At 41.5% G+C, this 24,116-nt stretch overlaps 1 protein-coding gene across 3 annotated transcripts in view; it reads left to right on the forward strand.

The window, feature by feature from the left end:
- Positions 1–3,121: 3,121 nt before the first annotated feature.
- NPAS3 (neuronal PAS domain protein 3) overlaps positions 3,122–24,116 on the forward strand; it is a 592,966-nt gene continuing 571,971 nt past the window's right edge. For 2 of the 3 annotated variants that reach the window (XM_054275330.1, XM_054275332.1), the window contains exon 1: positions 3,122–3,217. In XM_054275330.1, the coding sequence (XP_054131305.1) occupies positions 3,147–3,217 (71 nt within the window). In that variant the 5' untranslated portion in view covers positions 3,122–3,146. Of the gene's footprint in view, positions 3,218–6,843; positions 7,086–24,116 lie in introns of those variants that run through there. The other variant, XM_054275333.1, reaches the window with a different exon arrangement.

A 24,116-nucleotide genomic window follows, 5' to 3' on the forward strand; every position in this document is an offset into this window, starting at 1 on the left:
ACATTAACACTTTAGATATTAATCAATACGCATAAAAGATGTTATTAAATATCGAGAGATCCTGGCTGTGCCTACATGAATGAAAAGCAGTGACTTTCAAGACTGAGAAGAAGCAAGCTTGGCTAAAGGCAGGCTCTCCATCCAGGCTGTCTCTTTGAGACGTGAAAATCTGCTCAGAGTTGCCAATGTAGAGCAAAGAGTGACAATCAATGGATGGGCACTTCGGCATGATTACATCCACTCTACTGCCTGGCCATACATTGACAGACAAAACTACTGTAATGGAGTGATCATTTGGAAAATGGCTACTGCCCACATTTAAATTCCTTTCAGTGTTATTCCATAGCCAATTAGAGTGGTAGCCCAGCCTATATTCATGCCAGTCTTGTACTATAATGTAAGAAAAAGGAAAGGAGCAGCTCAGAAGTCTTTAATTATTCCTCCAGCCATTTATTGACCTGCTCTCTAAAGGCCATATAGGGGCCTTCATCTGCATGCAAAATTCCTATTGACATCACTGGGAGGGCCACAGGCAGATGGAGAGTACTTTGTAAACCTTACATTTTAAATATGTCATAGGAGAAAGGCACAGAATTTGCAGTCCTTTAAAAAAGTGAGCAGCTTTATCTAATATTGGTCTTTAAACATGCAGTTTGAATAACAGTTTTCCTAGCAATAACAACCCCCCTCTTCTCTGCAAGCTATCTAACCTACACGTTTCTGTAAAGTCTTCATATTTAACACTCAAACAATTGATGTCCCTATAGTATAAACAGGATAGATAATGAATATAAGTGGGATAGAAAATTAATCCTACTTGCGAGGAAAGAGAGTCATAATTCACTTAGGCTTCTCAGCTCTTACGTTATGAGGTCTTCAGCTAACTCATGGGATCCATTCCACATCCCACAGATGCTCATTATGAATTCTTTTTATGTGCAACATGTGGGGACTAACCAGTTTCATATCTCCTGGTATTAGCTGCAATCCAAAGCATTTTGTATTAAAACAGAATGCAAACACAGATGCTATTTAATACAAAGGACTTGAACGCAGTCTCTGTTTTAACATAAAGTTGGTGTGTCTTAATTTGCTTTGAAACAGCAATGGGAAGAGAAGTCAAGACGAGGGGATATTTTTATATTAGGAGCCAGGCTTTGACTCTAAAAGGCACACAGTTGCATGGAAAAAGGGGAGACTGGCCCAGGTGACTGCTTTGATTCACGGAAGGTTGCAATGCCTTTGGAGCGAGGGGACAGCCTGGGATCTCTGCTCATTTTTGGGATGCTGCCATAGCCTTTCCAACACTACACACATTCTGGAGTGCTACTACCTGCGTTCTGTCCCATGCAGCTCCTCTTGGTATGAGCCTCGGTTTCCTCAGAAACGAGTTAGCAGCACGGCTGCTGTTTGTGTAAGGTGCAGTAACGCAGCGCGTTACTTTCTGCTCTAGCTGTCCACTCACTGGGCTGGCGAAGAGTCCAGCTCTCCACAAGCACCGCGCTTTTCAGCTCCAGCAATCAGCAGCTTGGGGCTCCAGGTCCGTGGTTTCAGAGGCGCCCGCAGAAGAGAGGCGATCTGGTGGGACCCTCCCGCAGGAGGGAGTTTTCCTGCCGTTCCCTGCTGCCTCTGACTGGGCACAGCTGCTGGGCTCCCTGCGGGACGGGATCCTCGCCCCTCGTCTCCCGCTGCAGCTGCGGGAGGAGGGAGCAGCCCGCGGTTGACCTCCCGAGCACCATGGCCAGGCGTGCTCGGGTCTCCGCGTCCCCGAGGCCGAGGCCGCCCGCCCCAAGGCCGAAGCGAGGCAGGCGCCCGGGCAAAGCCGCGGAGGGTCCGCGCCGCCCCGCGCTAGCGCCCAACTTTCCGCGCGTCCTTGCCGCGCCGCCCCGCGCAGCGCCGCGCCCGGGCGCGCTCGGTGGCGGCGGCCCCGCCGGACAGGGGCGCGGCCCCGGGGGCTGCTGGAGCTGCGCAGCGCCGCGCCCGGGGATGAGCGCTCGGCGGAGGCGCGTGAGGGCGAGCCCGGCCGAGCGAGGCACAAAGGCGGCGGCGAGTCGCGGCCCCGGGCCCCTCCGCCGGTGCGTGCCGCGCCCCGGGGGCAGCTCTGCCGGGGGCTCCGCGCAGCGCTCAGCCCTATAATTGATATGTTGAAGCAGCAATAGGGATCAGTGCGTGCATAGACAGCACACACCTTACAAGTTTGACTCGCAATAACATTGCTGCACACTAGGAGGGGAGGAGAGTCAGCTCCCTAGAATAAGGAACAAACTCTGCCTTTGCACAAAAGCGGCGCATTTCCTCGCTTGTGAAAACCGTCCCTTCATAGAGAGAAAGAAAAGAGACGGAGGGGGGCTGCGGGTGCCTCTAGGAGAGCAAAAGCAAGTTACCAAGAGCGAGAACTTGTGCTGCAACAATCCTCCACTCTTCCTCTTCTCCTCAGGACTCTGGGAGCAGGGATATTCCTCCCCTTCCCTCCCGCCTTCCCACCCCCCCCGGCCCCCCCGCACAGTTGGCGCTAGCCCAGGCTGTGGTCAGCCGCCTTTATTATTACTTCATTGAGACAGAGAAATCCTCTAAGACTTGCATTTTGGGTGGAGGGTGGGGGGTGGAGGGACGAGAAGGAGGAGGGAAAAAAGGCAACATTTGCTGCTCATCATTTTCACTGCACCGCTAAAGTAATTGCGCCCCCCTCTCTCCTCCCCGTCCCTCCTCAGCTTGGATTTTTCGCCTATATCTACAGCTCCAGTAGTATTCGACATACCTTTTTTTTTTTTTTTTTTTTTGGTAGCTCTGATATTCCACTTCTCTTCCCAAATTTTCACGCGTTGCATGTTTGCAATTCGGTAAATTTCTCCCCCCCTCTCCCCTTTACCCCTAGCCCCCCCAAACTCCTCAATCTCAGCCCAGCCGCTCACATCAAAGCGCCCGTCCTCACTCACAGTGGCCGCCACTCACTAATGGGATTGCAGTGTGCCTGGCTCTGCTGCTGCAGCCGCCGGAGGGAGAGTCGCTGCTGCTGCTGCACCTCTTCGCCGACACTCGCCGGGTGCTGAGCCGCGGGGATGATCAGGATCTTCCCGGATTTCAGCGTGCAGGTGACGGCGGCGGCGGCCGGCGGGGCGGCCGGGGGGGTGCCGGCGGCGCCGGGCATGGGGCGAGCCGGCGCCGCGGCCAACGGCAACCCGCAAAACGTGCAGGGCATCACCTCCTACCAACAACGGTGAGCACCGGCTGGGAGAGGGGTGTGCGCCTCTTCCTGAGGCTCCCTCACTTGCTTTTTCTTTGTGCTTTTGTGTTTCTTTGTTTTCCTTTTTTTTTTTTTTTTTTTTTAATCTCTCATTTCTGTTTGTTGCGGGGTGGGGGGAGAGCTTGGTTGAAGGGGAGGGTATATGTTTTGGGTTTTTTTTTTACTTTTTAAAAATACAGCATCTTTTAAAATGCACTGAGAAGTAAACACAATCTCCTAGTTTTGTCCTGGATGAGCTGTAAAGCAACAACAGGAAAAAAAAAAGAGAAAGAAAAAAAAAAGTGAGACCCCGGCATCTTAGCTAGGCTGCTGCAAAGTTTGGGATCCCGTCCGCTCATCCTTTCTAAAGAGGAATTTCTCAATGTCAATGCCTTGTGCAAATCCCAGTGTGTGGCAGCCAGGGGGATAATTGATCATGGTATGCTGATTGATAATTTTCTTTCAACCAAGAATGAGTACAATTTTCACTTGGGGTTGCACACTTGCAATTCCACATTGTAGTTTTAACAGTTTTAGCATGTCACCTGTTACTACAGGGAAATATAGCCGAAACTCTAAGTATACTCAGCACTGCTATTTTTTTTCATCTTAAATGCATTCTAATGCAAATGCAGGAAATTCACAGAGAGCGCCTTTAGGAAGCAAAGCGTAGAAAGTTGGCAGTAAGTCATCACGAAGTTTAAAGACATTCCCCATTTGCCCTAACAATTCATCGATATATGCTGATACTAACATGAAGCTTAATTAATTACCTGGCATTTCTTTATGTTTCTAAACCTGAAGTCTGAATCTGTTAGTTAGCTTTAACATAAACTTATACTCGTAGCCGAATCCTCAAAAAAAAAAAAAAAGTAGACTACAACAGATCTACTGAAATCGGAACAAAACGTTTACATTTCTCTAAAAAGGGCACTGCTTCGAGTATCTTGCTTTCCACTATTGCATTAAATTAAATACCGAGAAAAAATGCTGTATAATCTTAAACGTCCTAACTAAACATCCCTATGATGGAAAAGAGAAAAAAAAAATTAGGAAGCTTCAGCATAATATTTCAAACTTAATTAGTTTAGGAGCAAGGTTTAGATAACTGACCAATGCCTACTCTGTCGTTCAGCAACTTTTGTGTTGCTTCCCATAGTTTTGATGCCTGTGATTGAAAACGTTTGATGGTAACTTTTGTAGGCTTTATCAAATGAGAGTTAATAGGGAGCTGATACTCCTGAAATAAGCTCTGATGATACCTAAGGACGTTCTTAGCTAAGAAATATTTGAAACTAAGGAGGAGTCTTGTTTTGCTCAAGCAAACACCAAATCCTTCATATACTAAAAAAAAAAAAAAAAGAAAAAAAATTTAAAAAATCTTGAACGTGAGAGTTATAAAGAACAGATTAAAGTTTCTTTGTTTTTATGGATTCTGTATGATTTTTGTCACTTATGAAATATTTAAATTACAATGGAAACTGACGGACACTTTAACGAGGAAGTACAGGCAGCAATCACAATAGTTTAGTCTGTGAAGTGGGGAAGTCAAGGGTCAGAAATGTCAGATTGGCTTTTAGACAAATGAAAGAGACCTCTGGAGACTTTAAGTTAAACAGAATTATGTAGACAAGGCAGCATACAATTTTTTTAGTACTTCGCCTTTAATAGTTTGGTTCTATCAGTCTGTAATCAGGAAGAAGTTATAAAAGCAATACTTCTCTGACAAACTACTAACACCTCTAATCCAAACAGTGCTTAATAGATATTCAAGTACTTTTACTACCACGAATCCAGACTACTCTGGATGCCTCGCACACTAACCTACGAGAGGAAACATTTATGCACTTCTTCCAAATTTTCACTTTATATTATGGATGAAACAGCATGGTTTACGTCGGACGATTTTTCTCCGAGCTTTCTCAAAACGCTTAAAATACGGCAGACACGACACCACCTCCTTACTCTATCGCCACAGCCAAGGAGACACCTGTTAACTTCTTTTTTTTTTTTTTCCCCCCTCATTTCGGAGGCGAGCAGACAGGACTGCCGGCCGGGAGCGGCATCTGCTGCTTTGTGTAGGCAGGCAGCCCCCCCAGGCCGGAGCCCCGGTGCCCGCCTTGCCGCCGCCCGGAGCGCAGCGCGGCCCGGCCCGGCCCGGTCCCGCGGCTCCCGAGCCCCGGCGGCCCCGAACCGCGGCCGTGTCCCCGCGCCGAGTGACGCCGGCCCGGCTGCCTCCTGTCCTGCCGAAAGGAATCCCCCGGGCCCGGTGCGCGGACGGCGCCCCGCAGCCAAACTTCCAGGTGTTCCGCTAACTTGTGCCCCTTGGCTCTGCCCTGCGGCTCGCACACGCCCTCGGCCCCCAGCCTCCTCCCCTGCCCCCAAAAAAACTTTTGGAGTAGTGGCGGAAACGCTTCTCATGAATAAACGCGGCCGACCTTGGGGGCTTGCCCCTTTCCCCAGGGAAGCCCGTTGGATTTTCCTAGGGAGCAGGATCAGGCCCGGGCATTTGTACTTCCAGGACAGCAGCAGACAGCCACAAAGTTACCTTGGAGACGAAAAGCTTTTAGCGAACGTGTAATTTCTTCTATAAGGGCTAGCAGGGCTAGCACCAGGTCCTCCCGGTGTCCTGGAAGGAACGATTAAGGTAGCGGTTTCTTTTCCCCGCTCCTTTACTTCATGATTAGTTTCATGATCTCCAATAAAACCGCGTGAAATGCTACACCCTTTGCCAACAAAGGGGGTTATCGCTTTAAGTTCACATTTCCAGCATTACCCCTTTTTGTCTCGCTGGTACCCGATGCCCGCTCTCGGGACGTGCGGGCGCGTTCTCGGAGGTGTCTGGGGGATGCGCGGCTTTCCCCCGGCCCGGCCCGTCCGTGCTGGCTCCGCGCACACCCGCGTACGGCCCCGAGGGTCGCAGGGCCCTCGCGTCCCCCGGCCCGCTGCTCCCACCCGAGCCCGTCCTCCACCGTGGAAACCCACGGGTGACACGCTGCCCGTGCCCGGTGTGTTCCCGCCGCGCTTCTGCGCCCGCGGTGTTGGACAGACAGTCCCTGCCTCCCCCTGCTCCTCTTCGCCGCTGGAGCCCAGACTCCAGAGGAAGAAAGTGTGCGAAACTGCAACTGAGTGGCGTTGTTGCGCCGGCTGCAGAGGCTGTGTCCCCTGCACGCAGAGCGGGAGCGGAGCTGGGAAAGCAGCTGGAAAATGCCCAGAAATACTTTCACAGCGGTCAAGCCCGGAGATCCCTGACACCCCTCCTTCCCTCCCCCGCCCCCGCCCCGCCAGCCCGATGGCCTGGCACCCCGCGTAGCCCGGCCCGCGGGCGCGGGGGTGTGTGAGCGAGTGTGCGAGAGTGCGTGTGCGTGCGTGTGTGTGAGAGAGTGTGTGTGTCTGTGTGTGTGCGTGTGTGTGTGCGTGTGCCGCACCTGCCGGGCGATGCCAGCGGCCGGGCTGCCCGCCGGGGCTGCGCCGCGGCTCGCTCTTCCCGCCGCCGCCGCCGGCCGCCGCCGCTGCCTGCGCTGGGCATGTCTCTGGGGCCGGCGGGGCCCCGGCTCCCTCCGCTCCTCGGCTTATGGACGGCGGCAGCGGCAGCAGCAGCGCTAGCAAGCAAGCGAGCGAGCAACCTGCACCAGGACTGCGCGGAGGAGTGGGAGCCCGCGATGCTTTGGCCTCAGTACTTTTCCTTAGCCTGTCTGGCTAACCGGGGCCATTGCTGCCGCCGCTGCTGCTGCTAGACACACAACACACACCAACATCAGGAGGGGGAAAAGTAAGGGAGAGAGGAGAAAAAAAAAAAAAATCCCAGGAAGATGGCGCCCACCAAGCCAAGCTTTCAGCAGGATCCTTCCAGGCGAGAACGGTAACACTTTCTCTTTATTGAACCTGCAGCAGCAGCAGCAGCAGCCGCCGCAGCAGCGCCGGGCCGGGCCAAGCCGCCGGCGCCGGGGGCCGGGGCTGGCTGCCATGCCGGGGTGGGGGGACCTGCCGCCGGCACCCGCCGCTCGCACAGCCGGGCACCGTGAGTTCCTCCTAGTGCGCACCGCCAGCCGCACGCACACACGCACACACACAGGCACACACACACACGCACACACACTCAGAACAAGCCGCGCAGCAGCGGCCCCGCTCCGGTGGCCGCGCCGCCGCGGTGCCGGAGCCGGTGCTTGGCGGGGCGCGTTGTGGAGCGGGCGCGCGTGTGTGAGAGTGTGTGTGTATGTGAGCGTGTGTGAGTGTCTGTGTGTGTGTGTGTGTGTGTGTGTGTGTGTGTGTGTGTGCCGGGAGGCCCCCCCGGCGGCCCCCGCCGCTCGGCGGCCCTGGGGCGCCGCGCCAGGCCCGGCGTTCCGGGCGGAGGGGCCGGCCCCGCCGGTGCGGTTCAAGTGCGGCTAGGCCGGAGCGGGGGGGGGCGCCGCCAGCTGCGCCCGCGGGGCTGCCCGGGCCGGCCCCCCCGCCCCAACGCCGCCGTGCCGGGCGCGGGTGCCCGCGGCCCCCGGGGCGCGCAGAGCGGAGCCGAGCGCGGGCGGGCGGGCACGGAGGCGGTGCGCGGGGTCCGGGCAGGGAGGCGGGGGGATCTCGCTGCCCCCCCGCTCGGTTCCCGGCCCGCCGCCTGCCCCATGTACTTTTGTTGGAAGAGAGTGCTTGTGATTAATGTGCTCTGCTGGTGACACGAATTGCCCGTAGCGGATTTGTTCTAGTAAAGTGAATCTTTCTAGAAGTGACTGGTAGGAGACAAGAGTACAAGTTCATGTGATGTTACTTTGTGATTCTTACAAAAGTATTCAAAGCTCCATTGCTACACTGCGACGAGATATATGCCCAGAAGAAGAGCAGCCAGAGGGTTTGGGGTGGGCTCTTTCCCTCCCGCCCCCTTTAGCGTTACAAGTGAACTTGAGTGTGAGGGGTGAGAAAGGTTCCTGGCTGGTGAGAAAAATGAAAATTACCATTTAGATAGCCCTTAAAAGTAGATGGATCATGTGTTAGTCGGTGTATATTTCACAGCACAAATAAGTCTGAAAAATATTTAAGCAAAAGTACTTCAGCCTTAATTTCATACTTGCGTGTTTTAGAATGATCAGCGTTTGTAGTACAGCTTCCAAACACCACAGATTTTGTCTAAGTAGCTGTATCATTTTTCCTAAGAAAGCAGACTGCGTGGTATAAAAAGCCTATATATCTCATATTCCCCACTGAAGTGTTAGTGTGCTTGTCTTGGATGCATTAGTGTTAACTGTTGCATTTTGACAAGGCTATGTTGATATGTAGCAAAATTAGGAGATATACGTAATGGGAAAACAGTGCATCCTCAGATGTCAATGACTTAACTACAGATTTTCATTTTCAACTATAAACATTTTTTTTTAATCTTCCTTCCAGTGGCTGCAAAGGTGTTTCTACTGTGTTAATAACACTTAAAACAGCAGGTTTTTCTCCTGCAGAATTCTTTGTTGGAAAAACAATTCATAAGTCCTGTTCCCCCACAACAAACAATTCTGCTGTCTTCTTTCTGAGAATGTTACTATATTAGTGCTAAGTGTATTTGCCAGGATAGCTTCAGTAATCTCTCCAGCAGAAGCATATTTGTGTGCCATTTTGGGAATTTCTCTGAGATAGGAATCTTGAAGATAGAATTAATTTCTAGGGGAAACTTCATAGCCTGTGCATGAGTGCTTTCTTTATCACCTGTCTCCATTTGGCATTCGGAGAAGGTAAATCAAAGTGCGCGATTTGTTATTCTGCTCCACTTGAGAGCTGAACTAAATAACACTTGGTCTGAAATTCTGATTGAAGTTGTAGGAGGATATACTGTATTTAATTTAATGCCCTTTAATAGCATCTTCTTGTTCAGCTCTGATGCTGTCATTTTAAAGGTTGGATCGGAGTAGTTTTTCCCTGTAGGGAGTGGGAGGTGTAATCATTTCAGGGGAAAAGGTAGTCTAAATTCCTAGAACACTAATAGCCACAAACTTGGCCTAGTGTCCAAGAAGTTGGTTTTTGCCCTTAGGGTTCACTTTGTTATCACTCTGTACAGTGTTCTGGATAATTTAGGTTTAAGTATTGCATGTAGAATTGATGACATTTTTTGTATCAAAAATAATGTTAGTCCGTTTATTCCTGAAAGTTTTGGAGAAAATGGATCAATGCTTCAATAAACAGATACTGATGTACATTTTATTAAAAGTTGGGTAATGTGCTCATGAAGTCTTGCATGTAACTATTTTAGCTGTCTTTGTACACATCCTTTCATCTGTGGGAACCAAGATGTTTGAAATACAGGAGCATATCACTTACTGAAAGGGTTTTGCAGTGTCTTAGCTACTGCTTCAGTAAACTAGTTCTCAGGATTAAGAATCCTCTAAATTAATTTTGTGTACATTGTTTTTTCAGTCTTCACTAGCACAGGTATTTAGATAGATTGTGTTACATTTTTGCAAGCAAAAAGTTGTGCTTACAAAACAGATGTCAAAAGTAGGAGTCTCTGATGTAAACAGGCACTTGAACAGTTTTGAAACTTTTTTCACCTGTTTAGGATCTTAAAAGGATACATGAAAAGTTACACACTTACATTTGTTTGATTTGCTTTTAAACTGTGAGTGTTAGCAAATTTTACAGTTACAGCAACAGTTTAGTTTTTTCAACACCCAAGAAAATGAAATAGACAGAAGTGCCATGCATATGATATGCCAGCATTGATTTGTATAGCATATCATAATATTAGAGTGTTATTGGTTTAAAGTGAAAGAGAAAAAAACCTTTATTTTGGCACTTTTTCTGGAGCATGAGCTTAAACATAGCAGTGATAAATGATGATATGCATTGTCTAACACTTGCTTTTATATAAATAGCTCCAGAAGATTGCTTAAATGATAATCGAAAATATGAAATAGGGTGGCCTTCATATCACAAGGCCAAGGGTCTACAAATGGAAAAACTGAAATAATGAAATATTTCCAAGGCAACAGACTGTCAACAAGAACAGTAATGCATGGGCATATCATAGAGCTACCAGAGAGGATATTAGATCTTATAGCTCTAGAGCCAGGAGTTATAATGACCTTTATTAAATAGAGCCCTCCCACATTACAACAATCTTTCTGATTTCTGATTTATGGATTAGCAGTCATACTACTCTTCATAATTTGAAACATTCTCCCACCATATTTGATTTGCTGCATTTTTCTCCACTGGAATCATACATTATTTAGAGCTTACATGAGAGTATTGATCAACAAAACTTATATTAGGTATTTTCAGTAACTAATGGGATTCTGAATAACAAGGTTTTGTCTGCAGCACTGTTTTTACATTCTTTACCTACATACAGCACAATTGTTTTTTCTTACAAACTATATCCAGTTAGCTTGTTTTTTAACAGTTTGATGGCATTATATTCTAATGCTATACTACAAGTTACAAATAATTGGAGAATTTTGTTAACAGATTAGTACAACACTTAGAACCATAGGTGTTTTTAAGAGAATATGAGAATCTATTGTCAGTACTCATCTCTTTTTATTAGCATCTCACTTGAATTTCAGAGTCTAATATACTGGCAATTTCAAATCACATTTGTTTGAAACTTGGCACACAAGTTGCCAGCCCAGATGGGAATTTTACTGCAAGAGTGATGTAAAACAGTTGTTGAAAATTGACATTCTAGGTGTTAGTTTCATCATCATACTTCCTAAAAAGTAAAGTGTGTTTAATTTTTTTTTGTTTCATAAAATGATCTTTATCACAATATCCTCTTTACTGGAAAATGTATTCTAAGATAAGAATTTTGAGTAACTGATACTGATCATGAAAACTAACTGTTAACATTTTATTAACATTTTTGGAATGATTCTTCTCTCACTGAAGTCAGTAGAATTAAGCCATTTAATCAATGTGGCAAAAGTTCATTTGTTAGCAATTAAGTAACTGTTTACTGTTATGAAACCATTTCCTGAAATCTCATCTCATGTGAATAAACCTTACATTCAGCTATTCCATCAGATCAATTTTATATTATTATCAGCAGTAGCTCTTGCAGGTATGAAAGCACCTTGGGTTTTCAGCATAGTCACATCAGCATAGTCATAGCATGTTTTATAATGAATCAAACAAACTTGTTCTGCAGGATGTAACCCTGGAAATCTGTTTACATATCCTTAACATAGGATATTTTTAAGGTACATAGCAAAGACTGCATTTTCACACAGTCATTTGTTTCTTTGGTCTGTTTGCTTATGCTTAATGTTTGGCTTTTTTTTTTTTTTAAGAAGCTGCCAAAGATTTAAGACCATGAGATGAAATGTTTTGAAAATTCATTTCAAAAGAATTAAATTTTTTCAGAATAGGCAGTTTCTTTCTATGTAATATTTATAACGCTACTGTATGTTATCTTTAACATACAAAATCCCATTAGTGCGAATGAGGTGTGCGACTTTTTGTTTAATAGGACTTTGCATAATAAGGATAATTTGTAATAATATTGTATTTTGCTGCACAAGAAGATGTGCCATAGTAAGAATATAATAGTTGCTGCCACGTCTTATATGACTAGAGCATTGTTCTGTGACTAGCTCAAGCAGTGGTTTTGCAATACACAAAGTCCTAGTCAAATGAATAGGACCGTTGTGCCATTCATTTGAACAGGACTTTGAGTGGTACAAATATTCGTTAATTTTGTATGCCACAGAAGTATATTACACAGGACAAAGAAGGTACAGTAAGGGTAGGATAGTATTTGTGTCTCTAACTTGGCAGAACTGGACCCTGTCTTTGGGAGAATATTATGTTCGAGTTGTACCTTAATCTTTAGAAAAGTCCCAAATGAAATTATGTGCACAATTAAAATATACTACAGAGAATCCCAAGCAAGGATAAAAGTATTTTTAACATATAATTTAATAGATGTGAATTTTTCCTGAGAGAGATAGCAATGACAAATGTACTTAGTGAGAGGAGGAGTGAACTCTGCCTCTGTGTGTTATTGTAAACGCGAAAGTCTCGAGATTGTCAAGTAAAAGCGGAGTGATTCTCAAGGAGATCCTGATCCCAGCCTGCTGCAACCAGATACTGAGAGTTATGCCAGCCCTTACCCAGCACTACATGCAGGCGAGAGCCAGGCACATTAAAGAACAAGTGATATGTTACAAAGAATTTGAAACACATTACTGAAAGCAGAGTTGTGAAGATTTTCTTACTAAGGCTATTTTCCCAGAATTTCTTGTATGCATTTTGGACTTTCACTGTTCTGTCATGTTCTGTCATTTGTCTATTCTGGGGAACTCCTCACTGATGTCAGCCAATGTCTGAAGAAGACTTTAATATTAATATTGAGTATTTCTGTAGATATACTTCTTTATTTGGCTTTGCATGCTTCGAAAGGTCTGAAAACGCTGTTCTACATGCTTTACTGATGAGATAGTTACACACAAAAAATTCTTGAGAACTAGCAGAAGTGGCAAAAGATGTCAATGTTAGCATTAGGAATAAAATTCCAGCCCCCATTTTGACTGTGTATTCAAAGATTACACTGCCTTCATTAGAGGGATTTACATTTCTTTTACAGGCAAAACCTCCACTGAAATAAAGTGCTTTCAGAGAATGGCTTGATTGCAATTTAAAATTAGCTGTTAGCTTGATATATAATAGAAGTTCAACACTTATGTTAAATAATTTAAGTGGAAAAGTACTGTTCCATTACCTGCAGGCATGTTAGGTTTACATATGTATATAGTGAACTTAGGGGATATAGTCAGAATAATATGTATGTATGTAATCTACGATAATGTCCCAGGGGCTTGGATTTTCTGAAGAGCCTGTTGGATTTAGGCATTCAACACATACTGCATTTTAGTGAAATATGGGTACCTAAATTCTATAAGCTCCCTTTAAGATACTTGCCTGGGAATTTTGTCTCCAACAGAAATTTAGAACAGGCTTCATTAGACATTACATTGTTTTAAGCTGAATTTTATTGTGTAATGAATACTCTTTGAACAGTCATTTTGGATGAAACTGTAAAGGGTTATAGTTTTGCTGAAATTTAGGCACAGAACTGTGTATTTATATATCAGAACTCTGTATTTACATATTAGAATAGGGGATGGGGGTATTCTTTCCCTCTTGCTTAAATGCCATGTTTGAAAGTCATGCACAAATTCGCATTTGCAATCAGTTTACTCACAACCTAGACTTATATGAGTTAAGTGCTAAAGCTGTAGTTCATTTAGCAAAAGTATAATGCACCAAATTCTAGAAAAATGTTTGTTAAAAAGCTGTTTTTTCTTGGAGATGATGGGAAGCAGAATTTTTAACTTTGTGGGAAAAAATGTAAGTGGGCAGTTTTCACAGGTCAAGGTTGAGGTCAATAGAAAGAACTGAGTGACTGAATCTGTGCAGTGCTGGCAGCAGGATTAAAAAAGGGAAAAAGTATTGAGAAAAAAAAAAAGAGAATAGCTGCCAGTGGTACTTATCCTTCAACCTTCACAGCTGAAAAAAAAGTAGCTGATTTTATTTGTCTGACTATAGTTAGATGTAGGATTGGCATCTTTGCTTCACCTTTGCATAAATTGCTAACAGTATGGATAGGAGGTTCTCAAAAAGAACTGCATTTTAAAAAGCAAACCTGTTTTCTCTTGCTAAGTAACAAACAGAAGATGAACATAAAAAGAAAAACAAGTACTTTGGTCAAATTTATCTATTCATTCCTTCTGAGCTGCTGTTCAGTTTTACAACAAAACTTATATTTCTTAGGAAAAATCAAAAGTGCAGTAATTTTTTCCATTGGCTGAATGAGCTAGATAAATGGTACTCAAGTAGTTGTTTGCAGAATCCAAGTAGTTTACTAAAGTATCGTAATTAATTGGATGTTCACTTTAATAGTGAGGTTTCCTGTTTGTAGGCAGTGCTCTGTAACAAGAACATATATTTGATGCATAAATGATACATATGGTTTCAGAAGGCCTATATTTATTCAAGATCTATTTTTACTAAACAACTGTTTCAGATTAACAAACAACAGGAAGTAAATGGAGGTGACAGAAAGTAGACTTCAGATGAGAAGCATGATAAAGAAGATACAGCTGATTCCAGATCTGTCAAACATATATGCTGTTTCTTTTATCAATCACTCTATTTATGCTCAAATTTCCTAGCTAAGAGATGCTGTCTTTCCTTTTAGTAGTTTTTTTCTATCATGATTTTCCTCTTCATTCCTTTTTAATAGGAAGAAAAATGCTTCTCTACAGAACTGCACTTTTGAAACTGATATTCCATGCTTTTTAAGAGTAGTATTTCAGTTTTTTTGGTATCACTTTCAAAAACCAGAACAGGAGACTGCAGGATGTAGCAAACATTGCAAATCTCCTTTACTTTCCCCCCAGATTATTTGACATACTGAATGTCTATCTTTAGGAGCAGTCAGTATTTAGATTATGGATTTAGAATTCCTTTAGGAGTGATTTAAAAAAAAAAATGTTTATTATGGTGCTACTGCAAAAAAAAAAAAAAAGAGATTTAAGTTCTATTCATAACTTGTTTCTTGTGGAAATTATTATTTATTGCAATATTTGTTTAATTCAAATAGGAAAAAAGTCCAAAGTGATTAAGGGAAAAAATGTGTTTTAACTGACAGAAAATGGAAAGTTACTTTGTCTGAAAAGCTAAATTACAGTCCTTCAGTATTTATTCTGCTTCTTACTAATTATGAGGAAAACTTTAAAGGATTTTCCATTGACTTATATATGTGTATATTGCAAAGTGCAGGCATGTGTTGTATATTAGATAGATACAGAATATGTATTTCCTTGAAAGGAAATAATTCTAGTTGCTCATCTTCAGCAAGCTATGTCTTACTTTATCTAAAGTTAAATGTGAATACATGTACTGGAATGGAGATTTTCTTTTCCTGTAATGCTGTGAGCGAAAAGTAAGCTCATCTTTTTTTTTTTTTCTTTTTCTTTTTTTTCCCTTTTTTTTCTCCTCATTTTTATTGTTCTGTGTAAATGTAATTTGTTAATCCTGTGAAATTTGTCATAGATAAATTTGCTTGGATTATCTTGTCACCACCGTATCTGCATTCTTTTGTTCATTGCTTATTCATAATTTAACAGTCTGGCAGTGAGCCTTTTTGGGATGCTCACAAAAGATATATGACCTCTACCAGCTGCTACTATAACCTGCAGAATGCACAGCAAGACATTAGAAACGTGAGGATTCCTCTACTGATTAAAGTGCTCTTCATTTAAACAGTCTGTTCATAAGAATCTCAGGAATCTTTGTGGATAGCAATCTTGATTTTTCTTTTCTCGCAAAATTATTTCTAACATTTTCTTCTGAAGGGAAAACTAACATGGAATCTTAAGATGGTGATACTTAGCTCTCAGATGGACTAATGGAAATTAAATCCCTCATTATATATGCCTGTGTATACATAAGTGTGTGTGTGTGTATTGACACATTTTCATACCTGTACCAGGCTCTATCTATGCATGTGTACATATATGTGTATTTCCTGCAGTTTTAGTGTAAGAAATTAGTGCCCATGTGTGCTATTTTAAAACTAACTCATCTATTAGGATATTTTTTTAGCACATATTACTATGCAGTACTCATTTACAGAAGAGTTATCCAGTTTAACCCTGCTTTAACCCTAGTGTCTTACAGACCCTATTGTGTAAATACTCAACATTATACAGTACATGAAAGACATTAAATATGATGTTACTTGAAGTGTAACAACATTTTAGATTTTCATTATTCTCCTGGCTCAGTTTAGCATATAAATTTTTCCCTTTTTCACTTATTTTTCCTTCTTATCTGCAGATCAGCTTGTGAGTAATGGCTAGTTTTTACCCCCTTTGTGCTGGCACATGATTATTGTTCAAAATAATTCATTGCTAATCCAGGCAGTATTGGTTCATCTCCATCACTTTGTTTAGTGATTAGAGCCTCGGGCCTGTAAGAACATCCTTTTGCACAGTTTTCTATCCTGATTTTCTGTGACTGCATCCCATTTTTTAAGTAGTTCTATCATTACTGCTCACCTACCGATCGTATTTAATTTTTAAAAATGTATCAGTTAAAAGAAATTAACATTTTGTGGGGTAATTTTTCCAGGGTTTATGAAAAATATTTGTTTTCCACTGCAGTAAGTTTCCAGCAGCGGTGTGTATAGGTCTTGGTTCATCTCAGCTGCTGATGGAAATCTGACTTGAGTTTCTCATTTTTCCTTAGCAGTCTGAATTTCCTCTCTACTTACTTACATTAGGTGCCTCAAGAAGTCCAGAATCTTAAAAGGCAACACTGTTTCTTTCTTGAAACAGACTGCAATAGAATAGAAATTACTGTCTTGTCATTTTCAACACAACATTTCAAGCAGAGCTGGTGTAAAATAAAGCTGACAGAGGAACTTTTAAAATATATAGGGTGTGATCCTCCTCTGATCACTGTGGTTGAAGTTTCTGTTTATTGGGTCAGATATGAACTGATGTGACATTAGAACTGGGCTTATGTGATATAATGATATTGTACTTTGATCAGATTTACATTGAATATTTCCAGATTTTGAAGATAATCCATAATTTTATTTTACATCAAAAGATGCTAATTTCATGAGAAGGTCATCTAAAAGATTTTTCAAGACTTTGTTTCAGCATTGAGTAGTCCTGTGTTCCTTTTAATAATTACTTTCATCTCATTGTAGCCGTGTGTTTGAAAGTGTAGGTCAATAAGGATGATCGCATTCAGAATTTCATGATCTGTGTAGTGGAACAAATTGAAAGCAAAGCCTGTATCAATCACTGTGAAGGGAGGGTTAATTGTTACTGCTTCTCAAGCCTCTGGACAGATAAACCAGTAATGAAATACTTATTGCTCTGATATGTGAATGGTTAAGGATGAAACAATGGAAACAGAAGCAGTCTTCAAAGATAACAAAAACCAAAACCAAAACAAAACAACCCCCCCCCCCCCCCCAAAAAAGCAAAAAAAAAACCCCAAACAAAAAAAAAGGCAAAGAAAAAGAATATTTTGGACTAAAGTAAGATACTATATATGCTGTGTATGAACATCTTGAAAGTAATTTTGTTTTCATCTAATAGAGCCTTCTAGGAATGGTGTAAGACAGTAGAATGTATAAGGTTTCTAAAGCAGAAATAAAACATGAATTTTACAGCTTTTATTATGCAAACAATTTAAAAGGTTTTACATTAAGCCTGGACCTTAGGTAAAAGTAACATTTCTACATTAAATGCTTTCTTTTCTTTTCTCTGTTTTAATTTGTGGTACCTTAAAGTGTTTATTTCTTTTCTTTCTTTAAAAACACAGCTGTATTTACTAAATCAAGTATGTTTTGTTTTCATGTGATGTTGTTTTAAAGCATTTTGCCTACAGCGAAGCAGGACTCTAAAAGAGTGTTTAAAGATAGAAGCAGAAAAATAAAAATAAGTGCAAAACCAAATTACGATACTACAGTAAATATTTAACTATTTCTAGATTGTGAACTTAATATTTTAAACATCTGTTAGTTACTTATATGTTGAAATATATGCAAAAATATTTAGCCAAATTGAAGTCTTAGGCCCATGACAATCATCTCAACACAGTGGGTAGTTCTGAAAATTAATGAGAATGATAATACTGTAAAGACTGTTCCAGAGTTTGCCCAAATTCATTATCTAAGACTCTTGTTAAGAACATCTCAAAGAATTTTAACCAGGAAAATATATTAATGGTTCAAAAGCATTTTTCAAAATGGTGATTTATAAAAGTATAATGGAATTATATATGCAAGAGCTGTAGTTAGAAACACAAATAACACAGGAGCAGCACATTATGAAGGAACATTTTCCAATAGCTAGTGTACTTGGCTTAGATTTTGTCCGTAGGTGTCAAGGTTTCCTTAACAATTTATATTTTGAGATGAAGGAAATGAAAAAGTGTAGGCAACTTATAAAAAGAAATTTTTTTTTGTCTCATTGTTAGCTACTTAATAAGGCCTAGAGCTGCTTAAAAGCTAAGCAAAGTAATTAATAATTTTAGAACTTGTATAAACATCTTTTAGCACTTCGAAACATCGAAAAGCACTTTCAGGAGGAAGGGTGATGAGACACATCTTTAGATTTCTCTTCAGAATGTTAAGAATTTCCTGTTGCCTGTTTCCTGATGGGATTGATGCAGCTGTGTATCATATGGAATGAAAGAGGAACCAAGTGCCTGACTTTGTTTTATTCAAGTCTTCACTTAAGAAAATGTATGTGTTGATTTTAGCTCTTTTTTCAACACATCGCTGATATGAATGCTATACACAAAATTGCCCAAATGGGAGCTAATTATAATTAATTTATCTTTTTTCTAAGGGATAGAAAATGTTAATAAATAAAGTATATCAGTTAGAATGGTGGTGGGTTTTGTTTTTTTCCCTTTTTCTTAGCTGTGTGCAATGAAAAAGAGAGAGCTTGGAAGATTACTGTTATTTCCATTTGTATTTTCAGAAGTAGTTGATGTATAGAAGGATCTGTGAGTATTTGCATGTGCATGCGTCATTGTTGGAAAACAAGTTAGTTTATAGAGTTTCTTACTCATTTTGGCTGTTGTGCAATCACACAGCCCATCTACAAAACATCTTTCATGGGAGGTGTGAATGCAAAATAGAGAGGAATAGGAGGATCAAAAAAAATTTAAGTAGTTATTTTGTTCTAACCTGTTCCACTTCACGGACCAATTCTTTGAAGACAATCCGGGGTGGGAAACTGTACTTGTTAAATTTTTTGTTAATTTCCTTCTCTGGGAAGAGAAAGCTTAGCAGAAGATGGCAGATGTGGTTGACTGATCTGGAATGGGTCACAAAAGGCGATGCAGATCCATAGCAGTGGGGCCGCCCTTCCGCTTGTGTCCCGGTTCCTGGTGGAGCCTCATAAAGCTACTCACCTCCAGCTGGAATTCATAATAGCTCAGGTCAATATGATCTTCTACTCAGAGGCTGTAGAGGGCAAATTCAGTTGCTAAATAAAAGCCCTGGGTATTGCAATACTATGGGTAAAGCAGCTTCTCAGCATCCTGCCACGGCCCTAAGCTGCTGAAGCAGGAGCAGGCACAGTGCAGAGTGCATGGCAGCGATGGGCAGTAGTGCTAAGGGCATGCCAAAAGGCAGAGCACAGGCACATTTGAATCACTTCTGAGACTGTCTCTCCTAGCAAGATATGGACTTCTAAAGATCACTTTAGTAATTGTAAATTGCACTTCAAATCTTAAGCTTTGATTGTCTCAGTCTGCCAGCCAGCTGTGAAAACATTTGACCGTGTCCCTGTTCTTTTTGCCCTGTGACTTCTTGGCAAATGTCATCTTTCTGCTGCTTTTGGATACTGTGATCACTTCTTCAGCATATCTTTTGGAGGATCTTTCTCATTCATTACCCAGCTTTGTGTGGGAGTTCTGCAACATGCTGTCTCTCAACCGCCCCCTTTTTTCCCCCTTATTCTGCTGTTCATCTTTGCATAATCTTATGTGGTAAGACAATTTAAGTATCATCTCTTTGCAGATGATTCATAGGCTTATGGTATATCTATCTCAATGAAAATGTAGTCTTGCTTCTCTGTCATCTCCTTATTGCCTATCTTAGGTTCCCTTAGTCAAAACAGATCTCCTAGAGTTCTTTACAAGCCCTCCATCTACTTTGCAAGTTAACATTGCTATATTGCCTGTTAGGAGAGGTCTGTAATTTGGCAGTCTCACTGATACAGACCTCTTCCTTGTAGCACAGTAGTTAAAAAGGCAAATAGATTATTTGGTGTGAGTAGGAAAGAAATAGAAAAACAAACTGAAAGCATTCCATAAATCCAGCGTGTGAAATCTATCTGTGGTGTGTATTTTTCTTTTCATTATTTCAAAAAAGATGCCGTAGTTTGAGATAAGGGCATAAAGGCTGATGAGATAGATGGAAGCAGTTTTGCCAGAGGAAGAGTTAAAATAAAATACTTCCTCTTGGAGAAGAGATGACTGAGCAAGGCCTCAAGAAGGTAGTTGGGGAACAAGTATTCATTAGCTTTAATATTATGAGAACAAGGAAACATACTGTGAAATTCTCAGGAAGCACTTTTAAAACATTTGACAGAAGCTGTAATTTTTTTTTTTCTTTTTGTTTTGTTTTCATGGCTTTTCTGTGTGCCTTCCTTCCATCCTACCATGTAGCATGCAATCGGATTGCTCAGTGGAATTCCTTTCCAAAGGGTGTTTTAGAGGTCAAAATATGAACAGGCTCAAAAATGCATCAGGCATTACTCTGTTACATCTCTGAGGAGCTGTTAAGTGTGATGGTGATGATGCAACTTCAGGAAGTTTTTACACAGCTGACTGCTGGATGCTGACATGGAATATCATGGGAAGGGATGCTCTCTCTGCTATATTGTTTTTTTTACTGACCTAAAGTAACTTTTGTTCTATTCTGAAGTTCTTTGCATTCAGACTGCATCAAAATCTTGCAGGATTTTTCTGCCTAACATTCCTGCTGTATGCTTTCCTGCCTATTCTTCAGTTAAATGCTCATCCTCACAACCATAGAGAAATATTTTTTCTCCAGTCCTAACTATCCAGAATTGTCTTACAGAGATCATTTGCAGAATGACAGACTCTCACACTCACCATGTCTTTTGTGTCCCCTTAACATCTCTTCTCTGGCATATGAAATATTAGTATTTTGCCCTAAGTTTCGAGTCCTTCTTCACCCAGCTCCATCATACTATTTCTCTTTATCAAGGTTTTCCTTCCAGTTGTAACACCAGCCCTGTTGCCCATTTACTATTTTGCAAACATACGTTTGTTTTATACCTTGTGCTTGGACTAGAATTCCTTTGTAACATCACTTTTTGGATTCATCTTTCTTCCCAAATTGTTCCTTACTTGAAATGCCTACAAAAGCATCAAGCTACTTCTAACTAGATATCATTTCTTGTGATGCTAGCTGCTGTCATCTTACTGCTTCTAAATATTTTTCTATCCCTTATTTGATACTTGTTCTCTAGGATTTTGGAGGCTCAGGCAGGGGTTTTGTCCTATGGTACTTGGTTACCTAGTGGATGTGTTAGTACTATTGTTACTGCTGCTAAAATGAGTGTTTTATCAGTGTGCTTGGTTGATCTGGAATGAGGACTTCCTGTAAGAGAAGTGATGTCTTTTAAATGTGCTAAGGTGTGAAAAGCTTTTATGAAATTCAGAGGAGATGGAACAAATTAATGACAGAATAATCCATTGAATGTTACTAAATACATATTTATTCGAGGAAATGCCTGCACTGAAAATTATTAGATGGAGACTTTGGGTGTGTATTATATATGCTGTCACTTTTCTTAAGTTGTTCCTTGCAGCTGTTTTTGAGGATTGTTGGAGATGGGATGCAGGAAACACTGGTCTGACCCAGTACTCCTGTTCTTGCATTGTTGTGTAGAATGTTTCTGGAAGCTGTAGCAAGTTCCCTTGGTGATTCTCTCACTTAGAAAATTGTTGAAAAAATGGTCACAGTTAAATAGTTTTGGCTACCATCATTTTCAGGGCATTTCATGAATGGATATGAGATGTGTCACAGCTTAATTACCCTTCCTACCTAATGTGTTTTTATCTCATGTTGATATGATTAAGGAAGATGTTATTTGGACTGAATGGACAAGGCATCATACCATACAATGCCTAGGAAAAAAAAAGAGTGCCTGCTTTGAAGAGTTTGTAGTTTTAATTGCTGTTTATTCTTCATTTGTTGGAAAGGGTTTGCTGTAACACAGTTAATTTTACACTCCTATTTGAAGTTTTATTTTTTTATGATCAAGCAAAGTGCATATTAAACAGATTGAATTCAGCAAAATTAAATGCTTGGATATTATTTTTGCTTGGTGAAACCCCAATGGCATAAAATTAATTGCGGTGCTGACTTGAAAATTGCAATGAACATGTGTGAACTTTAGCATGTATTATACTTTTAGACCAGGATGCAGGCTATTTTATACATGATAAAAGTAAACAAAATAAACTAGTAGTGATTTGGGCATTACTTTAAAGGACATGTAATCGAAATATGCATTGATCACTTTTGTCAAAGGTATGCAAGATTGGACCCATATAATTTCTGTATGTCATTTTTTGAGAAGTAACTGATTTGTGATAATTGTTTTCATAAATATCTAAGTTTGCATGTTAGTAGAGATAAGTTATGTATGTGAGTTTAATTAATTGTATTCTCAAGTATTTGAAGTCATCTATTTCAGTTGTATCAATGTAGACTTGGCACTACTAGAAAAGCTTCAGGTTTATCTAGGTAGCTACAGGTATACAATTTGCTCTTCCTTGAGTTCTAGCTTTAAATAATTCCTCTTGTTTTGATTGGTTTAAGGAAAGGGAGGTGAAAGATGAATTGTGGGATGCTCTTCATCAGGAGGTTGGTATCCATAACTAATTGTATAGCAGTGGTCTGAAAACCAAGTCTTCAATCAGAAGGAGAGATTTAGAGAGTTCCAGGAGGGGAATTGAAAGTTGGATGTGCACATTTCCTGTCACCTTGAGAGGGAAACTGATAGTTGTATATTCTAGAAAATCATTGTGTAGAGTTGACTTTAGTGGAAGATAAATACAGCTCAGAAACCTACAGGAATGTGTTGGAAAGAGAATGAAAGGAAGCTGGATTTCTTCCACAGCAAACTTGGAAGTGTAGGAATTAGTTTGATTTCTTTTCAGGTTGGAACATCCATCACCAGTCCTCACTAGGGCCTGGTTTTACTGTGTGATGTCATGAGAGGCTTAGGCTATGCCTCTCTCCAAATCCCAAAGAGCTGAGGCTGGCAGGAACCTCTGGAGATCATCCAGTCCAACCCTCACTGATGAAGCAGAGTCATCTGCATCAGGTGTCCAGGTCTGTGTCAAATTAGGTTTTGAATATCTCCATGGATGAAGATTACTCAACTTGTAGAATCACTTGACCAACTTGCAGTGTTTGACCACCTCATGGCAAAAGAAGTTTTTCTAATATTCAGTTGGAGTGTCCTGGATAAAGCTTTTGTCTTCATCTCTTGTGCTAAAACTGTACACATCTGCAAAGGGTCTGGCTCCATCCTCTGTGTAGCATTCCACTAGATAGCTATACACAGGAATGTCTTTATTTCACCTTCTGTGCTTATGGATGAGCAAACCCTGTTCTCTCAGCCTCTCATAGTAGTACAGTCCTCTTTGTCTCTTGGTGCTGGAAAGAGAGGGGCACCTACTGCATGCATTCTAGTTAATAGAGCTGGATGCCATTGGCCTTCTTTGCTGCAGGGCTGCACGCTGATGAGGCCCAGCACAGCCCTGAGATGTGATGTTTTGTGGGGAGTACACCAGCTCTGAAATTTTAGAGCTGTCTAATATGAAGCACTGATCTTTTCATGTTAGTGCAGGATAGTGAATGCAAACTTTGCAACAATAATGTTAAGGATGGGTCAGTAGCAGCAGTAATTTTGAGTGGCTGAACAAACCCTGATTAAAAGATACACCACAGAAGATGGGCAGTCTTCAACTGTGATGAAGTTTGTTATATGTGATATTAAATATTATGTAATTGAGTATATTGAGTTGAAGGGATAGAAATTCACCTGCAATGGAACAGTGGGAGTCTAGAAGAGAAAGATTAAATCAGAGACTTTTAAAATGTTGGGGATCATAATAGATATATTATGATTATAATAGAGATCATAATAGATAAATCATAAAATTATGGCTCTAGCACAATTCATAGGTAATGAGTATCAGTTATTTTCTAGAGGGAAAAATCACAGAAAGGTACTAATCAGGAGTTTTTTTAATATCCAAAATTATGCAAGACTGTTTCCAGTTCCAGTGTTCTGGGAACTGTGGAATTTTTTTTGTTCCTCTACTACTTAACATTGTGGAC

This window comes from Melozone crissalis, unplaced genomic scaffold (genome assembly GCF_028551555.1).
Source record: "Melozone crissalis strain CALT ecotype California unplaced genomic scaffold, PUWL_Pcris_2 ptg000018l_1, whole genome shotgun sequence".
NCBI classification, from domain to species: Eukaryota; Metazoa; Chordata; class Aves; order Passeriformes; family Passerellidae; genus Melozone; species Melozone crissalis.